Raw genomic sequence first — 26,757 nt, forward strand, 5'->3', positions numbered from 1 at the left:
TTAGGTTCGATTTACGTCACAATGCTTCTCACATGTCACGCGACCAGGTAGACTACTTCAAGGGATGGGGGAGTGCTTGTCTCTTCGCTACGTCGGCGGACTAGTATAGTGAAGTAGTTAATTGATGTTTCAGAAGGTATCAAAGTAATATTTGATGAATGGAAACTGATCGATCTTAAAAAGTGATAAAAACTTATCCGATCGTTTGCATTTCACCTCAACAAAGGGATGTTGGGTGTGTTCTGCGGAAAAAATGGCAAGAAAACGTGACTGAAAGTTTGGAACTGTTAGACTGAACCAGAGAAAAGACAATACACAGCAAGTGAGGTAGGTTTACATTTATTTTGAGCCTTAACAAAGACATTCGTCGATATAAGTTTACGATATTACGACTCTTCAACATTCTCCCATACATTTCTTTATATTTCGAATAAACGACCAGACACGCCGCTTCATCATCGTTTCATCATCATCGTTTATTCATAATAAAGCAGGTTGAGGGATAGGCAAGACATTACGTCTTGATGTGGACCAGCACCAATTAAATTATTAATTAATAAAAACCTAAATAGTGAATAAATCGAAGATGGGTATGTAAATAATGACCTTGAGTTGAAAGAAATATTAATAACAATACAGAGTAAATATTAAAAGTATCTAAAGTCAACAGTTTTGTTGGAAACACTACAGGAAGCTTGTGTGAGCCCCGGCTGTGATTTAAACAGCTCGGTTACTCTTGGCAATATTAGACACCCTTTTATGGTAGAGATAAACACTCGTGTGGGTTTTACTGCATAGTCCACCTTTAATGCAGGGCACAGTAGCTTTATTAAGAATCTTTCAGGCAGAGTAGTATTTACTGATGCAAGACCTTTTGGTGCCCGTGTCCTTCAACGTCCACGACCATTTAGAAAGGCCACTGGGCTGTTTGCCTTGATCTGTTGGCTAGGGAAGATGACTGATTACTGAGGGAGGGAAGGTGACAAGTTGTTCATTACTCCACCAGGACAAGAAAGAGAGATCCAAGAATCGTTTCTTTCATTTTCCAATGTTTTCAAGACGTAAAAATGATTACAATGGTCTTAGCGACTCATTTCTACAGAAACGAATCCTATACTTTTCAGTCTTTTCTTTATTTCATTTACATGAATCAAGTTTATTCCCTTAAGGTACGCATGCTAAGAAAAACACATAATGAGAAATTATCGAAATTTCCTTCAAGAATCAGCCTATAAAACAAAGGACTACGGGCTCGAGAATCAACTATCACGAGTGGAAATCAGCAAGGAATAATGTAATGGCTTGTGGAAACCTACTTGTCGCCCAAAACTTAGATAGATCGTTTATTGAGTAATACTTTGCAGTCGTAAAACTGAATTGCGTATTTTACAGCCAAAATTGGTTAAAATATAAAGCTAAATAAAATCATATAAATGTAAATGCCCAATATAATAAATAAATCTAGAATATGTATGAATATCTAAAATTAAAGTCGACTTTCTTTGAAACTTTAGGAGCCATTGTGCGCACCCTGGGACATAGCATAAAAGAAAGAGCGTCGAAAACGTTTAGTGTGAGAACGTGGCAAATTATATATCTCTTGACGCCTTAAATTAGAACTACATTTTTTCCTTGATAGCAGAGATGGTACAACTTATGTTCGGGATTGTTAACAATGGAATCGAACAAATGACAACAGAGTTCTATGCGTCTATCATGCAACGTTGGCAGGCCTAGACTGTCAAGGCATTCCCGATATGACATTTCAGGTGAAATTATAGCTCACCTTAATGTGCGAAGCATTTTGCACAAGATGAATCATGTTCGACTATTATTTAGTGACAAGAAATTCGACATTTTTACTTTTTCTGAAACATGCCTTAGCCCATCTATAAAGGATTCTGAAGTAGATATTACTGGCTATTCAGTACTGAGAAATGACCGAACAGGTAAAAGAGGCGGCGGCACGGCAATTTACGTACGCGATGGGATTCCCTACAAAGATAGAACGGATTTGACTACTGAAAGTATTGAAACATGGATTGAAGTACATCGACTCAAGTGCAAGAAATTGTTTATTGCTTGTGTATATAGGCCACCTGACGTCTGTTCTGAGACATTCATCGATGCACTAAATGACTCACTCACTCTCGAAACTGCCAGCGGGATCGGAAATTGTCGTTTTGGGGGATTTCAATATCGACTATTTAGCTGTAAAAGACGACTCTGCATTTAAACTAAAACGGCAACTGCAGAAATTTGCAATAACTAATGAATTTGAGCAGTTAATCAACACCCCGACCAGAATATGTGAACAAACGAAATCCGCCATCGATCTGATCTTTGTCAACAACAACCATCGCATTTTTGAAAGTGGTGTAATTCATTCTGGAATTAGTGACCATTCCATTGTGTTCTGCACCATAAAATCTGGTGTCCCTAAGTCCCAGCCAAATACAGTGGAATACTGTTCGTACCGCAAGTACGATAAAGATGCCTTCGTCAAGGATTTAGCTGAGACTAACTAGAACTTAATTGATATAGATAGAGATGTAGATCCTGCTGTGGAAACGTGGAACATCCTTTTTACTGATGTTGCAAATAGACACGAGCCGATCAAGAAAACTCGCATCAAAGGAATAAAAACACCCTTGATGACTTCTGATCTATCAAACGCCATGCGAGACCGAGATTTTCATCATAGAAAGGCGATAAAAACGAACTCGAAATACCACTGTGGTTTGTTTAAAAAGATCAAGTGCTTCGTAAACAAACCGGTGAAAAAATGTAAAACGGACTATTAGTCGGATTTAATTGACAAGAAGAAAGGTAATCCCAGTGAGCTTTGGAAGACTCTAAATGAAATCACGTCAAAGAAATCCAACTCTACCGTTTCTCTAATAGAGGCTGATGGCGTTTTTCACACTGAAAAAAGCGCCATAGCTCGGGTTCTAAATGAACATTTCTCCCTTATCGGAACCAAACTAGCTGCAAAATCAAAGAAAAACTGAAATTTACAGTTAACAACAGTATAAAGTTTTTCTCACCCTCTTACTCTCATTGCATCGGAAAAGAGAACTTGTTCACCTTCTCTACGATCACTGAATCATTTGTTCTCAAGCAACTGAAAGCTTTACAAACTAACAAAGCCCTTGGACTAGATCGTATTAGTGCAAGGTTATTAAAGGATTCGGCTCAGTGTCTGGCACCCATGCTGCTCAAATTGTTTAACCGGTCAATTGAGACAAGCACCTTCCCATCGATCTGGAAACTTGGCAAAGTATGTGCTTTATTTAAGACAGGTGAAAGAACGGACTGCAACAAATACAGACCCAGAACTGTTCTCCGAACCATCAGTAAGATTCTTGAACGAGCCGTGCACCGGCAACTTTACACTTTTCTATCAAACTCCAAACTACTTACTCCAAATCAGCTAGTTTGGTTTCCGTTCCAAGCTTTCAACTGAAACTGCCCTTGCCCATTTCACTGATAATATACTTCAGAGTCTTGATAACGGCTGTTTTATGGGAGGAGTTTTCCTAGACCACTCCAAGGCGTTCGATACTGTAGACCGTATGCTTCTTGTTAAAAGACTCAAGGCTATTGGTGCTTGTTCTCAAGTTGTAACGGCTGCCACGCTTTTTGCCTGCTGTTAAGAAGACGTTAACAAACTTGTGCGCGCGCGACTTGCGTCCGCGTGCTTTGAGGTTACGAAGTACTCTCGTAAGGAAATCACGCGGACTCTTTTTTAATGTTGACGTGTGCGATTTTTAGAGAAGAGTAGTTGAAGTTTTTTTGTTTATCGTTTGGTTGTTGTCGTTTGCCGTAAGACTACAGTTTTCTTTGTTAGAGTAAGTGTCTGTTTGGATTTCCCGTTTCGCTTCCGAATACCTAACTTATATTGAAGTTCGTTTTGGTTCAATTCTTAAAAGCGGGACTGTTATGTAAGTGCTAATGTTCCTTTCCTTGAGCTTATATATAGTTTTTTTGTGAGTTTGTTTGAGTTTTTAGCTAGCTTTGCATCTTGCCTTTATATCGGAATGTTTGGAATGTTGGTTTGTCTCTTCGCATTTAGCTTAGCTTCTTCCTTATAAATTCATATTTCAGTTTACGATAAGTACTTGGTTACCACGACTACGTTAAATAAAACGATTCAAGGCTTGTCCGTAAAATACATCCTCGCTTCATAGTGTGTCTTCATTTGCGAAACTCATAGTTGTCGTCGAAATTTTGCTTCGCTTGTGTCGGCCGCTACACAAGTCGTGGAGTGGTTTGTCTCATACCTCAATAATCGGTACCAAGTAACATCTGTTGAAGGCTACCAGTCCCCTCCTTGTGAAGTTCATGTTGGAGTGACTCAATGTAGCATCCTAGGCCCTCTGACTATTCTTTATCTACATTAACGATCTTCCGAACTGCTTAGAACACTGTCGAGGTCCCGGGTTCGATTCCTCCACCCTGCCACTCACTGGATTTGTTCTCGGTTGCCCCTCGTTCAACTCCTCGGCTGCGCTCTGTAAATAGTCCACTGGTCTGCCTCCTGCCGGTGGGGATTTTTAAGTTCTTAGTTAGTTTACATTGTGGCTGAAAAGCCCCTGAGGGGGAGCTTCAATTAACGCATGTTATTATTATTATTATTGTTATTATTATTATTATTATTATTATTATTATTATTATTATGTATGCAGACGACACTGTGATATACTCGAGTGAAAAACGCTGCCAAGATATTCAATACATCTAAATGCCGACCTTGCCAATTTAGCTCAATGGTTTGACAGTAACTATCTGACACTGAACACTAAAAAATCAAAATTTTTATTGTTTGGTAGCCATCGCAGATTGCAAACCTGGCAAGGTATCAAGCTTGAAATAGATAACAAAGAACTTGAAAATACGGATTCAATCAAATATCTCGGTGTAGTCATCCACAAGAACATGACATGGCACGAGCACATCGAATCATTAATCACCAAAATAAAACAAAGAATCGGTTTACTAAAACGAGTCAAGCATCTGTTACCCTTAGAAACGCAAATTACATTGTACAATTCCTAAATAAGTCCACTTTTTGACTATGCCGACATCATTTGGGGAGACAAGAATAACTCCACTCTCATGGAAGATTTGCAAATACTACAAAATAAAGCTGCAAAAGTTATCCTTGATTTGCCGAATCACGCCTCATCCACCGACGCTCTAAATTCTCTGAACTGGCCAACACTGCTCCAACGGCGTCTTGTACACAGATACATTGCCACCTTTAAGTACATTCACGGCCTTGTGGATTGTAGTTTTACTATCTTAAGGAATTCTCACTTCCATGAATATAATACAAGAAGAAAGAAGATTTCCGTCTTCCTCGTGTAAAAACGAACTATGGAAAACAGAGACTTTTATATAAGTGCGCAGGAGAATGGAATCTCTTAGACACTTCTATTAAAGAAACTGACTCCTTTCTCATTTTTAAGCATAGAGTGAAAAATCATGTATTTAGTTAAGTTAGCGTTGAGATCTGATTTTATCGTGTTCACACACCCTGTATATTACTTAGTTTTTATGTTTGTAATTTGTTTTCTATTTCTATAATTTTATTTTATTTATTTTTAGTTTTACAGGGCCTCACAGAGTACCACTCCCCAGTGATGTGAGCCCCCTGTATAAAGATTGTCATTATTATTATTATTATTATTATTATTATTATTATTATTATTTTAAAGCATGTGTTTCTGAATTCTTTCTATATCCTCATTAAGATAGGCCGGGAGTGCATGATGGAACACTGGAGCGCAGTATTCTAGTATAGGTCTAATTGTTGTACAATAGAAGTTCACAATGTTCTTAAGGGGAACACGGTCCCTTTTCAAGAGAACAATAAAATACAGGAGCTTATTTGCTTTCTTAATGCAATCTACAATATGCTTGTTCCATTTCAAGTCACTGGATATCGTAACACCTAATATCTACGCGCAGTCGGTGACAGGAAGCACGTGACCATCTACTCCGCTGAGACCGAGACCATTCCTCCACGGCAGTAACAGCGTGTTGCACGTCACCCAGAGAGCCGCGGGGTATGGTTTGGGAGATTATCGTGTCGTCAACATACTTCCACATGGGAGCAACAACCTTGAGATCATTGATCATGAGCAAGAAAAGCCAGGGGCCGAGCTTGGTCCCCTGAGGAACTCCGGCAGGGACTGGGCCCCACTCAAAAAGCAGTCAGAGGACAACTTGACGCGTTGGTGTCGATTCGTCAAAAAGTCAGTCACCCAGGCTTTGATGCTGTGCGGTATGTCGAGGCCGAGGATCTTAGCGACAAGTATCTTATGATCGGTAAGATCAAAGGCCTTGCGGTAGTCAAATAACACGACTCTAACGGCTGCACCGGTACCGTTTGTAGCTTGTGACCAGTGGTGAAACATCGAGATCAGAGCGAACAGGGTGGAGGATTTAGGGATAGCACCGTATTGATCACGGTCAATGATCTTCAAAACAGCCAACATGGGTCGATACAACAAAATAGCTGTACAACAGCTGTACAATAGCTGTAACGGGCTCGACAAGAACCTCAGCGTACTCACGCAAGAGCCAATCAGGAATACAGTCGGGTCCGACCGCTTTGCGTGGATTTAATTGTGTCAGGGGGGGACAGAACCGCAGGCTCGGACAGAGTGAATACATAGGGTTCGTCCTCTACAGTTGCAACTGGCTCTAACGGTTGGAAGATTTCTATGGGAGCAAGGAAGGCGGAGTTAATTTTTTTTTGGCGATTTCAAGTTCCCTTTTTTCGCCTTCAAATTGTAAACTGGAGAGAATGCTGTCCGAACTGGAACAGGGAACCATTCCAGCAATCAGTTTCACAGCATTCTACCACTGCGAGGGCTTGATGGACTTATCTATCATGGATTATCGTTTACCACTAAATTTTCTTCGACTCTTTTTGGTTTAAGTTGATCAAGTGATGCGATACCCGTCCGTGAAAAATACCCGGATGAATAGGACTTATCCGTGAAAAATTTTGAATGGTCTGATAGCCGCGAAGTTAGGCAGATAGGAAAAACAGTGACTTTTCAATTCTGACAGGTATAACGTATTATTTAGCTGGTGTACTTCTGCGAATTATTGACATTTTGTGACAGGCTGTACGCATGAATAAATATTTGATTGATCTGCGTTTAGTAGGTTTTGACTGTTTTTCAACTGGCACGCGGAAGAAAATTTAGTGGTGAACAATAAAGACAATAGACTTTTTATGTCTCGGAACTAGCATAATTGCCCTCGAAGCTTCACTTCTCGGGCAAGTATTTGTTTTAAGAACATTAAATTTTCGCGGGGCAACTATCAACCGATAGTTCCTCGACAGAAACACTCTGTTGTTTAAATAGATAGCGTTTAGGGTAGTCAATCAGATTGCAGCATTCATAATGTAGCGTCAGTAGATAAATTGTTCGGATCACTTTTACCCAATTACAATTACTTTTGAATGAGCGAAGCGAGCAAGGCTATACAGAGTCTATTTCTTGAGCTCTTTTAATGTTAATGCGTTAGACTTATAATGAAAAGGTCCAGTTCAGCCATTAGAGGAGTCAAGTTGTACTGTTCCTGGAAAATAAACTTTACTGCTAAAATGCCTCTCCCTCACGTCACTCTACCCAGGAGTGTCCCCAGGAGTGTACCCAGGAGTGTCCCCAGGAGTGTCCCCAGGAGTGTTCCCAGGACTGTCCCCAGGAGTGTCCCCAGGAGTGTCCCCAGGAGTGTCCCCAGGAGTGTCCTCAGGAGTGTCCCCAGGAGTGTCCCCAGGAGTGTCCCCAGGAGTGTCCCCAGGAGTGTCCTCAGGAGTGTCCCCAGGAGTGTCCCCAGGAGTGTCCCCAGGAGTATTAATGGTCCAAGTGAAATGATAAAGAAATGAGGAAAAAAATACTGTGGAGCTACTGGTACCTGTCAAAGATTAGCATGCCGTCCATGGGTGGGTGAAAATATTCTTGGTCACTTCATCTCACAGAAACTTGGATTGATTAGCTCCCTTCACTATGTAAGTCATTCTCTTATGCAGACTTTTACCTTTCACCGCACGAACGACTTTATGTATACTTAATCATTTTTGAACTTCAGCTCGGTACATGAACAACATAGATTCTTTGATAGTCATGTGTTTAGTCAATTTAATTCGACTTTATTCACACAAATCTGATTTAGCCAAAATGAGATGTATTGCCATGTGTTGTAATTTGAATTGTTGTTTTGAATATATAATATATCAATGATTGGTTAAGATCATCAAGCCTTCAAAATATATTGATGTCAGTTAAATTAGATACTTCTCAAACTAACGTAACCCCAATAGTTAATTTTTTGAACACAAATTCTTCTCCTCTTAATTTTTTGTTATAAACCCAAGTTATAGCCTCAACTGAGAGGGCTGTAAATTCTTCATGAAATTAGCGCTCACCTGACTAATGAGAAAGCTTATAGCAGTTATTGTGCTCTTTGGCTTCTTCTCGATTTGTCTTATATCTTACTTTCTTTCAGTTCACAGAAAATCTTTGTTTTAGAAATTGGTGAAACTCAATGTTTTGCTTGTTAAAGATATCAAGCTTAGAAATCATGTAAGGAGTTAGCATTCACGGTGGCTCTCAAAAGTTTGAAACACTTTAAGTTTGATGGATAAATATGATTGCTCAGCTCTTTAAGGATGAATGACCCATGTAACTATTGAATAATTGTCATTATTTGTAAAGATTTAAAGGCCATCTCTGGTATTAGTGTTATGAGCTCAGTGGTTATTCACGTTTCTGGAGCATGGAGAATGCCGGGATGCTGATCCACCACACGTAACCTCCAGCATTTCTTTAAGCCTCCTCGGGCCCAGTTCTTCAGAAGCTGATTAGTACAAACCCAGGGCTAATTTTTACCCTTGATTTCTCTATTTAATTGTTTAAAAAGCCTTTTTCAAATAATTTTGTCTTTTCTTTTTGTAACATTTAATCATCAAATTGTGAGCAGAAAAAATATTCACTTTTCTTTTAAAGCTTTCAGATCTAACATCGGATTTCACACTCACCGTGGATTTTCTTAACCCACCAGTGTGTAATTTTTCGGTTATTTTTTAGTACTCCTGTGCAATCATGAGAGAAATAAGGGAGTGTGAGAGTATAGGGGTCTACTCAAAAACTCAAAAACTCAAAATAATATAACATGATGAGTAAAGTTGTTCAACCGACTGACTGTACCACTGACTGGTTGGCTGACTGGACTGTTATATAGAACAATACTTAAAGTTTCCGGGCAAACGCAGGAAGATCTACACGTACACAAACAAACAAAACTTAAAGACTTCGCGTGCGTTACAACCAACTTAGAATAAAACCCATTTCCATGGATGTAATAAGAAAAGCACAGACCTTGGAAACCAGACAGGCGCATATATCCATATGTCACAATATTATGCTCTATTGGGGTAAATCACAGATAGTAAAATGCGAATATATTTTAAGGCAACAAATATCTATAAAAAGTAATATGTATGCTGCTTTATGTTTCTTTGGTCTTGACTTACTGTTGAAGGTCTCCCTTTTACTACTTCCAGACTTGGGTGACCGAGATTAGGTCTTTTTTCACGCTCAATTTCTTCTACAAACCATTCCAATATCCTCAGATTACTTGAAAATGACACATACCTTGTACCATAAAAATTTGTGGGAGTTTTACTTAGCGAAAAAACAATTTTAGTTTTTCTTTTGGGAACACATTGCTGCGTTTGATTCTTGAGGTTTCTGCTTTCAAATCAATTTTTGTTCGATAAAGGTGTTTTCCGAAATTTCTGTGTTCTTGAGGTCTTAAGGATATTCCGACTTTTAAACTAATCTGAATTTAAAATCGATCTTCTCCTCCTGATCGTTGCTTTCCTCACCCACATTTTTTGACCAAATGTTCGCCAAAGAGTCGCTGTAACTGAAATGGGAGGGGGGAGGGAGGAGGTAGGACAGGGATTAATGAGGGGGGAGGAGAAGGATTAATGAGGGGGGAGGGGTGTGCTTGTTGAGTTTCGCTGTCGAAAACTATCACTTCATTATTCGATAGATCTCCGTTTGAAAAGTATTTTGTCTCTTCTCCTGAACCCCGTACCCAGTCAAGGGTGTGGCTCTGATCACGGCTGCTATCTAAAAACAGGTGTAGATATTCTTGGATTCTTTTGATCAGAAATTGTTAGCAAGTATTAACGAAGCTGCATTGAGGAGGGCGTTGGGGAAAAAAATGCTTGTACCCCTAAATCGTGTCACAAAAAGCATATTTGTTGAAATATTTCTTTAATTTCTGTAATTTATAAGCACTAACCGCTCTAGCGTATGCAAGGACTAAAACTACTTGGCAAATATATTTACTATACCGACGAAATATTTCAAACTTGACTTTAAACCTTGAATTTTATTTAGAAATGCTCTATCGCTTCTTATGACCAACAAAAATATTCCGCGTTAATTGTTCAAGTTGGGTGTTTTCAAGTTCACTGTCCTTCTAATTAAACATTTCTTCTGGTGCTTTCAGTAAAGTAACGAAATCTTTTACGGAGAATTATCTTTTCTTAATGCTTTTCACTTTTTAGAGAATTATATACACCGTGACAACTACTTAATTCATCGAGGAAGATTACTCCCGAAAGAAAAACTTTTAAACCTCTGAAAGACTTTGTTTCTTCTTGAGGCCCACGGCAAACGTTTAGCCACATCTTCATTGGGCCGGGTTTTTTTTTACCGAGATCTGGAACGAGTATAATGACTTAATGGATAGCCTGTCTTTTAACCTGTAAAAACAACAAACACAACAGTTCGATTAGAAACCAAAGGAGACTAAACTGCATCTAATGCTCTTTGATTCTACAAACTGAAGCGGGCGATCAAGCGTCAGTTAGTGCTGGAAAGAAATTTATGAAAACCACCCACATCATCACGTATGTTAAATCAGCAAAGAAAGAGAATGGATGGGAAAATGGAGAAAAATCGTTAAAGTTAAAACCTGAATTTACTGTCATCTAAGAGTTAAGAGGGAGACTTATGATTCTTGGTACACATTAAACGAAATACACTGTCATGAAACTAAGACTATAATTACTAACTGCCGCAATATCTGGCTAAAGAAATGGAAAGAATGTAAAAGCGCGCGTTGCGGATAATACTACCCGACGTATCCTATGCAGAGGCTCTAGTAGCTCTAGATATCACGTCACTATACGAGAGCAGGGAGGCCTTGAGTAACACTCTATCTGAACAAATTGTAAAGAACCAAAGCCATAAGCTCCATGATGTGCTGCCACCGCGCAACGGGTCCGCTTGTTGCACCCGTGAACAGATACTTCAAACTACCGATTTGGAAGACCAATAGGTTTAAAAACACTTAGTATGGCGAACAGTTCTCATTATTAGTAGTAGTCTTAATTATTAGTATTTTGGCGTTGATACTTCTCCTTTTGTGTTTTATTCCAGATTACATTTTACGGTTTTCTTCTTTTTAAGTAGTTTATCATAATTTATAGATAACGTTTAGTTCCATTGTAAAGTAAGTCACATTTCAGCCGGCCGGGGACTGCAATGATTTTGCTCCTTGATAAAGCTATCTCTATCTAATGCAATGAGCTGTCCCTTGAGCGGGTTGAAGACTGACATAGTACACCTCATGAATAAGTCCCAGCACAAGTGCTTTGCTTTCGTCAACTGGACAATATGGCGTAATCATTACATCATTGCTATGGGGTAGACTGCTGACCACACGAATGCACGTTTCATAGTAGTTTGCTGCGGCACACAGAATCACGTGATCACCCCAAGCGCCATCTTGTTCCATGTGTGTTAAGTATTCAGTCCACGTTTGATGTCCATGGACAAAGTGAAACAGATCTGTTCCATCCGGCTGTAAGAAAATCAGTTCAAGAAACAAACTTAAAGAGGATTGTTGATAGAAACTTGAGTGCGCGAAGTACGAGTCATGGAGTAATGTTTTTAAGAATGGTACGAGACAACCTTTAATTAGCATTTATTGTAGAACAACGATTCGCAAACAGCAGAAAAACAACAGGAAAGATCCATCATTAAGAGAATAACTGGAGTTCTGTTTAGTGTTATCTGATAGATGTTTAGGAGAGGGCATTTTTTAAACCAAAATATTCAAATGACTAAAACCGTAAAAGTCTGCTACTACTTCGGAGGCCACATTAAGTAACAAATGGTTTCAACTGAAAACAACATCACTGTGCGGCTTCTTAAACAATAAAGTTATGCTGTAAACACTGGGATAGGCTCTGGTGGTGTTGACCCGTATACACACTTAACCTTAAAAAGAACAATAAGTAACAAACTCTGTTAGACATACTAACATCAACTTACAAGTTTGGGGTTACTTCTGAGGTACTGGACCAAGATTTGTCTTAACCTGCCAGGTGGGATTTTGATTCCTTTAACAATTTCCAGTTGTTCTGACAAGGCATAGAACATGCAATTTCCTGATCCTTGATTGTCAGATATCGTGAAGCCCTTGTCTGATGCAGTAGTCCTCAGCCCCAATGATAGATCTGTTCTGCTCTGGACTTTGCTTGCGTCAAGTTGCATCTGCTGGAGTTCCCGGATGATTCGGTCAAGAGAACCTAGAAGGGACAAAATTTTTTTTTAATCTGACAGCATGAAAGAAGCGTAACAATTGTCAGCTGGAAAATAACAATTCTTAATCTAGTAAGAGAAACTTGGAGGGTAAAAAGGAAAAGAAGACCTTCGACGACCAGACAACCGATGTTTTGTCCAACAACTGAGCATTGAAGAGATAAACTGCAAGAGACTTTTTATGTGCGAACCATCACACCAATAACCAAAAGAGAAAAAGAAGTAAAGAAATATTTACACCAAGGTCTGCACTCTAACATATCTGTGTAACTGGAAAAAAAACCGTAGGGCCGGTAATTCAAACAAAGTTCAGCAGTTGTTCAACAAAACCGCGTTCTAAAATATAGTGAATTTAGCTGAATATTTTATTTGTACATTTATTCTTCTGAAAAGTGTCACTTTGTTCCTAAATGTCTTTGGATTCTAACACAAGAAATCAGAGATGTGAATAATAATATGTCCCACTAGCACAAAATATTATCATAAGTACCATTTTGACAAAGCGCTGGCCTTAGATTGAAAGTTAAGAAAAGGAGCAACTGCTGGATCGTCTTATAACCTGTCTGTAGTTCTTTGGGGAAGTCAATTACCGTGTATTATTGATACTTTGTTACTCACCTGGATTCAGTGATGAATCATTTGTTGCTTGTTCAGTTGACATGTCAACAACTTCCCCCACCCGAGTTCTCAAACTTGTGTCTCGTCTTTTAGAAGCTACAGAGAGAGAAAAAAAACAAATCACTACTAAGGCTCAACACCTTTTTTTTGTAGGAGTTGTTCCCGCTTTCCATCAAAATTTATCAAGAGCCCGAAAGCCGAGTAGTTCCCAATATATACGGTGTCTCCGCCCCCAAAAACACTTTTCGAAGGACATTCAAAATATTCTCACCGTGAACTATGTCCCACATCTTCTCCACAAGAATGTCACACTGTTTCTCCCAGCTGAACTTCTCTTCATAGGAACTCCTCAGTTGCTGAATCTCATGAAGTCGGTCTGATCTTTCCTTCTCTCGGACACCAGCAATTGCCTTTGCCCACTCCTTAGGGTCCTCAGAATCCACAACAAATGATTTGCCTGATGGTACAGTGCACAGTGCCTCACCAAATCCCGAGTTGCCACTGACAAGAATGGGAAGACCGGCAGACAAAGCTTCTAGTGCTGTCAGGCCGAATCCTTCTGTTCTAGAAGGCATCATGCAGAGATCAACTTCACAAAATATTTCTTTCAATCTCTCTTTACTCTGTACGAACGTTCTCACGATCAGCTGGCTTTTATCAATTCCGCTCTTTTCTAACTTCTTTGCAACCTCATCCTGTTTATCCTCAGGTGCACCCACGAAGATGAGACAATAAGATCTGTCTTTAAGTTCAACTATTGTTCTGGCAGAGATATCGTAGCCCTTCAGGCTGAAGTCCTCTGGATCACCACGGCCAAACGTCAGTACCTTGAATGTTTTACTCTCCTTTGGGGCTTGCTCTAGATCAGAGAATTCACGGAAAGTTCCGGGAGTCAGTTGAAGGATGTCTTCGTGACTCTTACATGAGCGTAGCTGGGCGGAGAAAACGTCTGTCAGCTTTGGTCCAACTGCTATAACAGTATCTGCCAACTTACACAACTCCACTTCAGTTAAATTCTTCTCTTCACCTTTGGATCTAGCCTTGGAATAGTTTTTGTGCATCGCAAGTTCTTCAGGTGCAGTGTGCACTACCTGTATCCACCTGCAGTGGTGCGATTCTTTAATAAATTGAGCTTGTTTACCAAGCTTTGCTCCATGACCCAGTACTATATCAATGGCCAGATCTCTCGGTGGGGCACTCAGCCAGTCAAGGGGGTCGGCATAACCCGGGCGTCTTTGTGCCTCTCTCAAGGATACATCGTGACTCGTTGCCATTCTCCTCTCTTCTTCAGAACAGGCAAACTCTGGAACAAGGAGAGTGACGTCCACTTGCGAATGTTTGGCCAACAGAATGGCAAGCTGTCTGTTTATGGTGGACAAGCCTCCCATTGATGAACTCCACTCACTGCCCAGGAGAGTCACCTTCAGTGCCGTGTCAGACTTCATTGGATTAACTCCAGCTAGTGCACCCTGTGATTTGGCGGTGACATTTGAAGACCACGACCCCTGGGCGAAAAAGAAGAGGTCATATAAGATTCTATCACTTCTATAGCATCATGAATTTTGGGTATGCTCCTACTCATTTATAATGATAAGTTCATTGCCATGGCATGACCGAGAAGTATAACCTATGAAAATAATTTCAACTTGAAAAGAAATGTCTGACTTATCTTTGAAATTGGAGGCAAACTAACCATGATAACGTCGTGCACGCTGATTACAATCTATTCAGGATTCTCAAATGAAGAGAATTAAGGAGAGCGATAGAAAATTTTAATCATAGAAGGTAACAAATTACAACGACTGGTAATACCTGGCTCGTTCTCTTCACGAACCACTCTTCCAGCCCACAGAAAGGACGTACTTCATCCCAAAGTTTTCTGGTACAGATAGCTGCTTGGCCTTCATTTGCATCAATGAGATGGAAGCAGTTCTCATGTGTGCAAGTGGTTTTTATGTGGTCTGAGCATGCTCGACGTGGTTCTTCTGTCCCTTGATGGCAGTAAGGACATGCAACACACAGCCTGTACTGCAGACCCCTCAGGTATGGCAGTTCTAGTGACAAATTCTGTAAGGTGTCTTCGATAAATTTACGCATAACAGTTGCTAGTTCAGCTGTCTTCTGTCCTACAACCAGATGAGTTTGTTTCTTTCGTCTCAAGATTACCTTCACAAATCCTGTTTGACAAATGAGGACAAAATCATGAATATCTTCCCCAATGATGAAACATGCTCCATTCTGGTACAGAATGGGTTGATGCGTGGGCCATTTCTTAGCACACCAACGAATGGATCGTGAGACAAGCTGTAGGAAGAGACCATGAGGAACAAAGCCATGGACAAACAGGAGATACAATGGACACGGATCCGTCGAGGAAGGCTTCATTTCAAATAGTCTGTCAGGAGGACGCTTCAGTTGAGCTGGTACAAAGTACTTCAGATCAGTTGGGGAAACTGAGAACTTAGCGATCAAACCAAATCGCTCCATCATGTCTAAGATGTCTTCTTTGATGATTCCCTGTCCAATAAAGCTGGAGAACACATGATCAACATGTTCCATGCTGAGGATGCCACTTCCTTCAAGTTCCTGCCAGTACTTAGCATGTAGAGAATTCTATAAAATATATAACAATGAAAAATTCAACATTAGGAAAGGCCACTTAATGTTCTTTGAATTTTTTCCTCGTACATGTACAAAAACTAAAAAAGGTTTATTTTTATCGATGCATCAAAATGGTGGGAAATTAAATCCCTAACGAGCAAATTTGTATCTTAAAAGAGGTGTATACTAGTTGTTTAATCACCACCACAGAGGCCGATAGCCCATTTCCGAATTACCCTTGGCCTCATTTTCAAAACGAGTCCTGGTGCTCATCCTTTCATATGATAAGTTTTCATTCACATGCAAATGAAACTCATTTTCACAAGAATGGTCGAGCGCAAGGCCTCGTTTTGAAAACGAGGCCAAGAGTAATTCGGAAAAGGGCTATTAGTGCAGGAAAAAGAAGTATTCACTTCTTTGAAAACAATTAGCGAATCAATGCAAGTCTCTTGCAAGTTATGACCTGAAAAGCTGCAAAAGGTACATGACTGAAATAATTTGTGGTCCACAATTGAAAAGATTTTAGAGTCACACTCTTAGTTTTCTGCTAGTCTAAATTGTTGAACAACATTTTCTAAGTAAGGTAGCCTTTCTCAAAACAGAAATTTATTTTCTACCTGTTTATTGAAAGGTGGTATGGTTATCAGCTGTTTAAACAGATCAATCAACCACTGAGCCCTTAGTACAACGGTGCTGCGGTGCTTGATTATCATCCCCAGGCCATGGTAAAAACTGACCATGGAGTCAAACTCTTTTGCATCTTCCATGAAACACTCTTTCCTTGCATAGTGCTCAAGTTGTTGCAGATTTCTGTGGTAAATCTGTTTAGCCACCAAAGCTTCAATCACTTTTTCAAACAGAAACCACCTAGAAAGCAACAAAATACCTACAATGTATTATATGGCATAAAATTGGGTCTTAAATTCAGTCAGACATGCATGCTAGTGTTTAAAGTCCTCAAGTGCTAATACATGAATTGCCTCATACTATCTGCAACTAAAACAGACATGATTATTTTTAGCAACATACAAAGTCAATTCCAAGAACTGTGCCTAACTAATCCCAGTTAGCTCAATGGATAGAGCGCTGGACTGTTGTGTGGGAGGTCGAGGGTTCAAGCCCCCCCGGGTCTTAAAATAATTCAGAAGAATTTGCTACCTTTCTATAACATCAAGAAATGGTTAGATATTCTAGTCTTCTCAGATAGGGACGAATAAATGGAGTTCCCATCTCCTGTAGGGTTAGGGGTAGGAGACATTAATTTCCCATGCTCGAGATTACTGTGTGATGGATGTCCTCCCCTGGGGTGCGATGGGTGGGTTTACCAGGCCCGCAGTAATTGGTGCAAGCTGTTGCGGTGTCCCTGCCAGTCGGCGAAGCTAAATAAATCATAAATCATAAATAAATCATAAATCAATATCAATCACATCTTTTTATCTTTTAGAATTATAACATTGCCATAATGACACAAATTTAAAATTTGTTTGTCTGCACTGAAGCAACTGCTGTGTATTTGTACAATCTATAGTTTTGCAAATTTTGATGTATCCACAATTTAGTCTAGTGGTGGAAGGATATTTTTTAGTACTTACCTGCACATATAATTATGCTAAATACACTGTGTACCATTTAAAAATGTTATCACGGCTGATTTAAGGGAAAAAATCGATTTTCAAGTGCATGAATTGGGGTTTTTCCGAATAAATTGTGTTTTTTACTTACCTCACTGGTATCTTCTCTCCCATATAAGGCTCCTGCTTCAACACCTTTAGGATTGTGTTCTGTAATTCATTTATACCATCTACTTTTCCTTCTTGCTCTGCAGGATATATTATTTAGAAAAGGAATTCAAAGCATAATGCAACACAGAAACATGCATTCTACAATGAGAATAGTATGATAGCATAGACTTGTATAATTGCAGAGATTTTACGGCTGACAACTTAGCTATAAGATGACAATCTCTTTAAATCCCTACATTTTAGCTCTTCTGTTCCCTATAATTATTCCATACTCTGAAATTAATGGCTCCATCAGCAAAAATTAATTGGACTCTATGTGACAGAGTCACTTAGCCTTATTTCCTACTTAAAACATGTTTGTTCTGTGTATTTTATTTTATGGAATTTTAGCGATTTGTCAGTAATGTTAGTAATCTGTTAATTGTGTTAGTAATGTGTTAATTGTGTTAGTAATGTGTTAATTGTATTATTCCTTTAACTGCTGATTTCCCTTAGGTAATTCCTGTTTAATTAACCGCTCCTAGCCCAAATTTGGTTTTAAGTTATTTTTACCTTTTCCTGTATTTTACTATAAGTTACAACCGTTTGCTCAGTGAGTTCAGTTGATTTGTTGCCTTCCTGAGAGTGTCTTTAAAGCAGATTCTAAGCTATACTAGCTTTTGGTATGTTTCAGTATTTTATGTTTGTTTGAGCCCTATGCTTAGCATGTAGTTGTTTTCATTTGTATTTTTGTAGTGATTTTTGGGTTAGAATTTGCTTAGTTTAGCCACATATTTCTTTTATCTTACTACTGTATTTTATTTGTTTACTCTGACCTTTGTCACACAGCATGTTATTTCTCTGCTATATAAACTACAATTGTTTTCATATTAGCAGCTGTAATATTTTGCTTACCTGCTTCCAATTCATTGTTGCTATTATTCCTGTGTTTTCATTACACTAGTATTTCATTTTCCCCTTTCACTGTTTTATACTGTATTAGCTCAAGTTGTAATATTAAGCCTACCTCGTAGTCTTTGTTGAATTCATGCCTGGTGTAGCAATCACTATTTTTGATAGTTTCTGTCACACAATTTCCTGTTTTCAAATACTTTGTTTGTTTCCTTTCTTTACTGAATTATTTCTGTCTATAGGTTATCCTTTAGTGTTAAGTACTCTCTCCTAATTCATTTTAATCTTGTTACATCATTTAGCTCATTGGAGCTTTGTTTTCTTATTTATTGTTTAGTGTCACTCGTTCCCATTTTTTTATTGTACCGTTGCATTTATTTGCTGTGTAATAAACTTGTAAATCTTCCCTCGGATCTTTTGTTCTTACGTCGACCGTTTTGGCCGTCTTACATCTATATGGTGCTGCCAGTATATTCAGAATATAGAGTAGCTGAAAGCTTAAAGCAGAGTGCAGGTATAAAAAAAAACACCTCTGACTTTTTTCCACTATAAGTCCTACCTCATTCAACCATATCTGGTAATATCTTTTAATCCCTCTACAACTCCCACTACAATGTTCTGTGTCTCAATCCAATTGCAATTAAAATTATAATGAAGCATGACACGGCTGCTGAATAACATGTAACAAATGTAACTCAGATAATAATTATTGTATACTCAATGCTTGTCAACCATCTGCCACATGGGCTAGCACTTTTGGTTACAAAAATTGCTAAAAATCAAGTGTTCTTGAAATTCATCCAAAGACAAGCTATTATGCAATTATTAAGTCTACAATTACTGCAAGTAACCTATCGACAAGGATACAAAATGAAATCATATATCTTACTTGTTTTATCTTTTCCTATCTGCATTCCAATCATCTGGATAAATTTTTCCATCAAATTAGGCCTCTGAGTGTTGTCAATGCAGAATAAGGGTTTGACCACATGCTTCTCATATTCCATACCAGAAATTCTCTTCTGAATTTGTTTCTTTATTGCTGCAATGTCTTCAACTGGTTTGTCAGCATGTGTGCCAACGATGAACACTGGGGGGCGGAGGTAGGGCAGCTTTTGTTGTGCATCATCATCTGTGTCATCGGTTGCCAGGGCAACACTATGTACTGTAGCCAACCATGACAGCAAATTTTCCATGTTTGTTTCATTGTTAGGGTTTTCCAATTTCACATCATTTCTCCCTTGTCTCATGCAGGGCTCAGCTGGCTTATCCAAAGGCTTGCTGAGATTGTGCACCAATATGTATAGTGCCCGCTTTGATAGGAAGATAGGATGGCTAGCATAGTACAAGTGCTGCCCTGCAAAGTCCCACACGTCCATTGTAACATAGGGTTCCTCCGTGGATAAAGCACTTTCAGTGGGTTTCCCCTGAGCATACTCCAACCACTGATTAACATGCTCCTCAGTATCAGGCGGCTGAGAAACATCAATCATCACATCAGGCTCAGCTTGCACGTTTTCATCTTTACATTCAGTAGAATGCTCAATACCATTGTTTGGAAGAATTTCTGTGAAACATTCATCCTCCTCAACCTGAATGGAGAATTACATGAAACATTATGCTCACTTAAGTGTATATAATTATGTATTCAAAACTTGACGTTATGAACAGGCTGCTAAATTGTAAAAAATTATGATCACCTCAGTCTAGAATAATTTTAAGGGGCAAGTTTCTAAAAAAACTGTTGTACTGCTTTGGTGAGGGGGGTATAACAAGATAACTTGGTTTACCAACTGAGTTGAAGTTGTAAATTGTCTACTGTAGAGAGTTCTGAAGCTGACATCTCAAGTGTAAGAGCCTTTAGACAGAGAGAAACTTAATTGCATAGAATAAGACATTGAAGAGCAAATCCTCGCACCCTGGAGATAGTCAACTCAGACCAAGAAATGTTTGTTGAGACTGAAGTTACATAAGCATTAGCATAACATACATTCATTAAAGCTCCTCTATAAGGATTTTATAGCCAAAATGTAAAAAGAGTTATGAAAACATTATATCAGGGAATAAAAAATAATTACAACTAAAAATTTATATATAATTGGAGAAAAAAATCTCAAGTTTCCTTTAAGTTAAGAGAAGACACCAATGGAAAAGCAATTGAAGAATGGAAAAATCAAAAGATGCCCCTCATTTTTGTAGTAAAAGTTTTGCATGTATGCCTTCATTGATCAAGATGTTTAAACAAAAATTACTTGCAGTTCTTTTTTACCTGATGTGTAAATAAAATTTAGTCTCATCTAAACTTTTGTGAAAACATCCAAAACAAACAGACTGTTTCAGACACAATTCTAAATATAAGAAATTTAGAATATTAATAAAGAAAAGAATTTTAAAAAATAGCAAGTTGTAATCCTATTCATTCTCTTTAAAAACAAATATTTCTCAAAAGGCTAATTCGGCTGCTTTCCTCCCTTTTCCTCCTTTTATAAAATTCTCAGCATTTTTATTAAACTCTCAAACCTGCTTTGACTTGAAAACACCTTCAACTTCATCTTCTAATTTCAGTTCTCCTTCTTTGGTTCTCTCTTCCTTTAAAAATTGAGAAATATCTGCTCCACACATTCTGCCAACCACAATCTTTGCTACATCTTTTGAACATTCAACCAGTCCTGGTTTACTCTCCTTGGTCAACTGCCAGTTCTTGACAGCTTGGTCAACATCAATTTCACACTTTGAAGGATCCACTTCAATCCCCTCAGTACTCTGTTCTTTAGGGTCAAATGGAAGGCCTAAAAGACTCTTCTTCAGACTGGTTTTACCAGCGCGATCCTGACCAACCAGTATAACACGTCCACGGTAAACTTGTACATATCCATCTTTTAAAGCCTCTTCATAAGCCAACTGTGCCACTGGTCCTTGCGCTCTTTGTCTATCCACATGGTCTAATTAAAAAAGTCATCATGATTGAGCCAAAGGAAAAAGGCTAATCAGAGGAAGTTGTAATTATTATAATAACCCTAAAGGAAAAGCAATTTCTGTTTTATAAGTTTCAAACACAATGTGAAAAAGGTCTGATAAGTCAATTTAATTACATGTCCTTCATGCATAAAGTTAGAAACTATGCTAGTATATACATGTAAAAATCTTTGCATCGGTGAGTTAGGTAAACACATACAATATGACTATTATAAACTGACTCAATGAAATGAAACATTAAGAGTAAATTGATTAAAATGTGACTGATCAAACTAAACAAAGGCAATAATTGATGTCAATTCTGCCAAATGGTGTTTGGAAAACAGAAAGAAAAATCACATTCCCAAAATGTAGCAATTGATAGATTCTAAAATATTACAAGGGCAGCATAAATTATGGTGTAACAATTATCAGAATTACTCCTGACCAGTTAAGACAAAAGTTTTATTCCCAATAACCTGAACTCTCGTTTTAAAATCATATTAGTCCATAAATTCATTATGATAAGCTAAATGTTGTTACATTCTTAATAACTTCCAATAAAATAAAGCAAAAATTATGGAGTTACAACTTACAGTACTATATATTCCTGGATGAGAAATGATTTGTAATAATTTGAACTTAATTCTTCCTTTTAAAATTAAAATCAAATAAACAGAAAGCAAAAATTACAACAGCAATTCCTACAACTGTAAAATAATTTGCAATAAACTTCTTAAATTCCAATCAACTAGAAAGCAAAAATTACAACTTACAATAATCCCTTACTGTAAAATGATTTGTAATAAACTTAATCCCTCCTCAATTCCCTATCAAATTATAGTACACTGTAGTTCAACTTAACTTTCAATGTCAGCCAAGTCATTAAAATAAACCTTTCAAAATATAACTAAAACTTCCAGTACAAATGTCATGTATTTCTGAAGTGATGCAACCTTTGTTCGATCATACAGTATAACTGTGACAGCATTTACTTCATTAGTCTTCTCAGGATTTATTATAAAACTATTGTCAGCTGCCTGTAATTATCAGTAACAAGCAGCATAACCACTTGCAAGTCAACCATTAGAACCAATTTAGTAAATAATGCACATGTCACAACATTAATGTGCAGAGGAATTTCCTTTACTCACCTGGGACATCTGAATATACTCTGTGAATCTTATCCTTTAGCTCCATAACACTTCTCACTCCTTCAACTGTAAAAGGATTCCCTCTCACATACAAAACATTGAGTTTCTTCAGCTGTTTTATAGCTGGACTCAACACAGTCAACTGGTTGTCACTCAGCACCAGTCCCTCCAGCTCCACCATCTCCCCAATAGCATCAGGGATGGTGGTTAGTTTGTTACGTGAGATGTCCAGCACTCTGAGTTTCTTCAGCTGTTTTATAGCTGGATTCAACACAGTCAACTGGTTGTCTCTCAGCCCCAGTCTCTCCAGCTCCACCATCTCCCCAATACCATCAGGGAGGATGGTTAGTTTGTTCTCTGAGATGTTCAGCGATCTGAGTTTTTTCAGCTGAGTCAAACTTGTAGGGAATATGGACAGCTGGTTACTTCTAACATGAAGTAACGTAAGATTGTTTAGCTTTCCGAGATTTTCAGGTATTGTTGTAAGTTTATTCCATGACAGGTAAAGTTTCTCCAACTCAGTAAATTCAAACAAAGCTGCAGGCAATTCATGCAAACTTTCCCCCGTGAGATCTAAACTCTTTCTGCTCATCTTTCCTCTTAACTCTTCTTTAGAAAGAAATTCCATTTCATTGATGGGAAACTGTCACAACAAAAATAAAAGCTGTCATTAAAGGTGAGTAACTTGAACTAACTTGCTTTGGCATTATAACCATTGAACCAAAAATGGAAAAAATGAGGTTTATTAAATTTAACTTCTACTAAACCAAAGTAATGAGTTATATTTTATTCCTCTAAGTACAATCTTTGGAAGCCATCCACCCTTCAGTGTTCTTTTAAACACTCTGAGTAAACACTGCTTATTTGTAAAAAGCTCTAGTTATTTATTTTCATGTCAGACATTTTGACTTTACTCTCACTGTATAATTTTTTTGTCAAAAATAAACAACTGCTTGCGTTATACATGTTAACAACAAGGCTATTACGAACAAGAAAATACTTGAATTTTAAAACAGAGTTCTCCCGACTCTTTAAAAACAACATGAAGATTACCTTTATTGTAAAGGTTAATATCTAACAGGAAAGAAATCATTAGTGCAAATCTATGGTTGGTTATGTTTTGATGTGATAACCTTAAACAGTTGTAATATAAACCAAAACATGAATGATTTCCAAGCTGAAAATATTCAAATCAAGTGGCTATTTCCAGAACTGTTATTTCATTTTATCCTCTGTAAGTTGTTTTCATTTGCAATTGACACAGAAAATTACTCAGAAGATGGTTTCTTTTTTTTTAAGAGTTTGTCACCCAGTAAGATGCTTTTGAGACAACAATTTTCAATTTATGATACATCTTGCATGAGATCTAGGTCAGCAACAGTTGTCGTACACATTATGTCGTGTAATGATGTGGTTGATGCAATAAACAATTTAATTAAAAAAAGTAACGAAAACTGATAATAATTTTTCGTTTATGTTTAAAGAATAACTAAAAATGGGAACCAGCTTCACAAAGGTACATGATGAACTTGCTTGGAAGCCTCTTAGTTAATGAGGAGAGAACTACATACATTAAGCCAATTTTACAAAATAGCCAAGAATCTTGCTCCACATTATTAGACTCAGCTATTCCCTAAACTGTCAAGTGGATATGCATATTTTTGTCTTAAATCAAAAGAAAACTTCACTCAATTTCCTTGTAGAGTTCTACATTTCAAAAGTCTTTTTTTTCCATCCATTATCACTGGCTAGAATTGTCTGGACCTAGTTGTCCCAATCTCTGTATCTCTTCCCACTTTGAGATCAAACCTGGTAAATTCTCTTTCTGAATACTGACACTAAGTTATATGATTGTTCTGTTACATGGCATGCATCTGTTGATCACACCTACCTCAGACTGGGTTCCTATTTTCTTTGAGAACATCTCTTGAAAATTAATAGCTGTGCATCACCGATGTATTTCCCAGTGCAGTTTTGACTCTGAATTAGTGAAATACTCTTTCTTGTTTTTCTAAGGTACACTGAGCTCAACGTGATGTCCTAATTCTACCTCTGCTACAAACATTCTAGGTGAAGCATGGTCACTGAGCAGTGATGCACCAGGAAACTAAACTCGTATTGTATGGTATTCAGTCTGTAAATTACAATGTCAACTGTGGTTTTTTTCACAAAGTACAAAGTTTGATAATTAATACTAGTGGCTTCTCAGAGACCATTATTTGATTGTTTAAATAATAAACCCCTCTAGCTTTGTAGGTTTAACTCATTGTTATTGCCAATGAAGGGTTGTTTGTGTGTCTGTTTGTCTGTGTCCCTGAATAAATTGGATAAAACTTGTAATATTGTAATCCCCTCCTTAGGCCTAGGTGATTTTGGGGAAAACAATGAAAAATGTACTTAAATAAAAAAAAAAATAATAAATTCAACATTTGATCAGCAGGGATTTGCTAAAGTAAATGCGTAAGCCAACACTGAACGTGCAAACGGATTCCATCCGCGCCAAGGTGTTTGTTTAAGCCGTTCAGTCTAATTTATGCTATTCTTGTACCTTTCCTTATTTGCATGTTTTTAAACTAGTCTCTTGATAATGGAGTCACGATGACCCCGAAACGTCGAGTAATAAATCTTTCCTGGTTTTTTAAATTCAACATTCACTGGAAATATTTCATTTATCATGTCAAGTATACACACTTTAGTATGTTGATTGAAAGCTCTCAACCAAACAGGTTTTTCATAGTATGTCCAAAGTATAATAATCAAACTTATTGAGGAGCAACTTCAGAATACCCGTCCACATCATTTATATGTGTCGGGAGGCTTTGAAGAATGAGGCATAACACAATAGATGCTATTCTTATTCAATGACACATTTTTTGGCTTGAAATGCACATTCAAGTATGCTGTAGTTTCTACATCTTACAAAAAAAGCTTGTTAATGAATAAAAAATGAGTGAGTTCGAAAGTTTCTAAGAATTTGACTTGTACTTTTTCACTTGTCAATTACCGAAGCAGAAAGCGAGCAAGTATCAAATACGTGACATAACTGCCTGTAGATCATATAATCATGCCTACACTTGGCTACTTAACAGACCTTGGCGGTTTCGAGTACATTTCTAACTTCTATCAGTTAAAATTAAAATGAAGTACAATCCAGGGAACCATGGAAAAATTTTGCTATCAGTTTAAACACTCTCATTACTTGTTGTGAACACTAATCGATGCTTAACAACTACTAGACAGATAACGATTAGAGCTAATTGACGTCAACACGATCAGAAACAGTTTCTCTGGTGCATTCCAGTTCCAATAATATCCCGTTAAAAACGCTATCATAACTTAAAATCACTGTTTTCCTCTTGTTGTTAATTGAAGTTTCTACTTGAACTCGTCTGTTACAGAACATTGACTGATTCCTGCAAGATCGTATGACGAAAGTGCTCTGCATTTGACGAGCGTCGTTAAAGTACGAACAATGGATCAGAACCCAGCAAACTTAGAATACAAAGGGAAAGAAAGAGTATTGGAGATACCAGAGAATTAGATTAATCTTACGGGAAATGACGACAAAAACACTTGAGGGGAAATATTACATCAGTTCGATCGGGCGGAGAGTCCGAGTTAATTCTCAGCTGAATTATCTTTGTTCGCGTTTCAGGAGTCTAGCGAGGCTACAGTTTACACAAATGGGCTAAATTCATAACTGTGTTGAACATAATACTTACTTCTCAGCAAAGTGAACAACAACTGCGGCGAATTATGACGAAATCAAAGAGAGATTGTGAACAATCTAGCTGTTCGGCTACAAGTAGACACTCCCTGACTGACAACTTAGGTTCGATTTACATCACAATGCTTCTCACATGTCACGCGACCAGGTAGACTACTACAAGGGATGGGGGAGTGCTTGTCTCTTCGCTACGTCGCCGGACTAGTATAGTGAAGTAGTTAATTGATGTTTCAGAAGGTATCAAAGTAATATTTGATGAATGGAAACTGATCGATCTTAAAAAGTGATAAAAACTTATCCGATCGTTTGCATTTCACCTCAACAAAGGGATGTTGGGTGTGTTCTGCGGAAAAAATGGCAAGAAAACGTGACTGAAAGTTTGGAACTGTTAGACTGAACCAGAGAAAAGACAATACACAGCA

The 26,757-nt window shown here is 38.0% G+C and overlaps 1 protein-coding gene across 1 annotated transcript; it reads right to left on the reverse strand.

The window, feature by feature from the left end:
• Positions 1-10,405: 10,405 nt before the first annotated feature.
• Positions 10,406-26,474, reverse strand: LOC148740298 (uncharacterized). Its single transcript, XM_088750478.1, has 11 exons — positions 26,331-26,474; positions 22,609-23,251; positions 21,020-21,441; positions 19,389-20,091; positions 17,589-17,685; positions 16,484-16,733; positions 15,078-15,878; positions 13,537-14,770; positions 13,266-13,361; positions 12,378-12,634; positions 10,406-11,904 (listed from the first exon to the last, which is right to left on the reverse strand). The coding sequence occupies exons 2-11, from the start codon at positions 23,234-23,236 to the stop codon at positions 11,614-11,616; spliced, it is 4,779 nt and encodes a 1,592-aa protein (XP_088606604.1). The 5' UTR covers positions 23,237-23,251; positions 26,331-26,474; the 3' UTR covers positions 10,406-11,613.
• Positions 26,475-26,757: the final 283 nt, after the last annotated feature.

This window comes from Stylophora pistillata, chromosome 2 (genome assembly GCF_964205215.1).
Source record: "Stylophora pistillata chromosome 2, jaStyPist1.2, whole genome shotgun sequence".
Lineage (NCBI taxonomy): Eukaryota > Metazoa > Cnidaria > Anthozoa > Scleractinia > Pocilloporidae > Stylophora > Stylophora pistillata.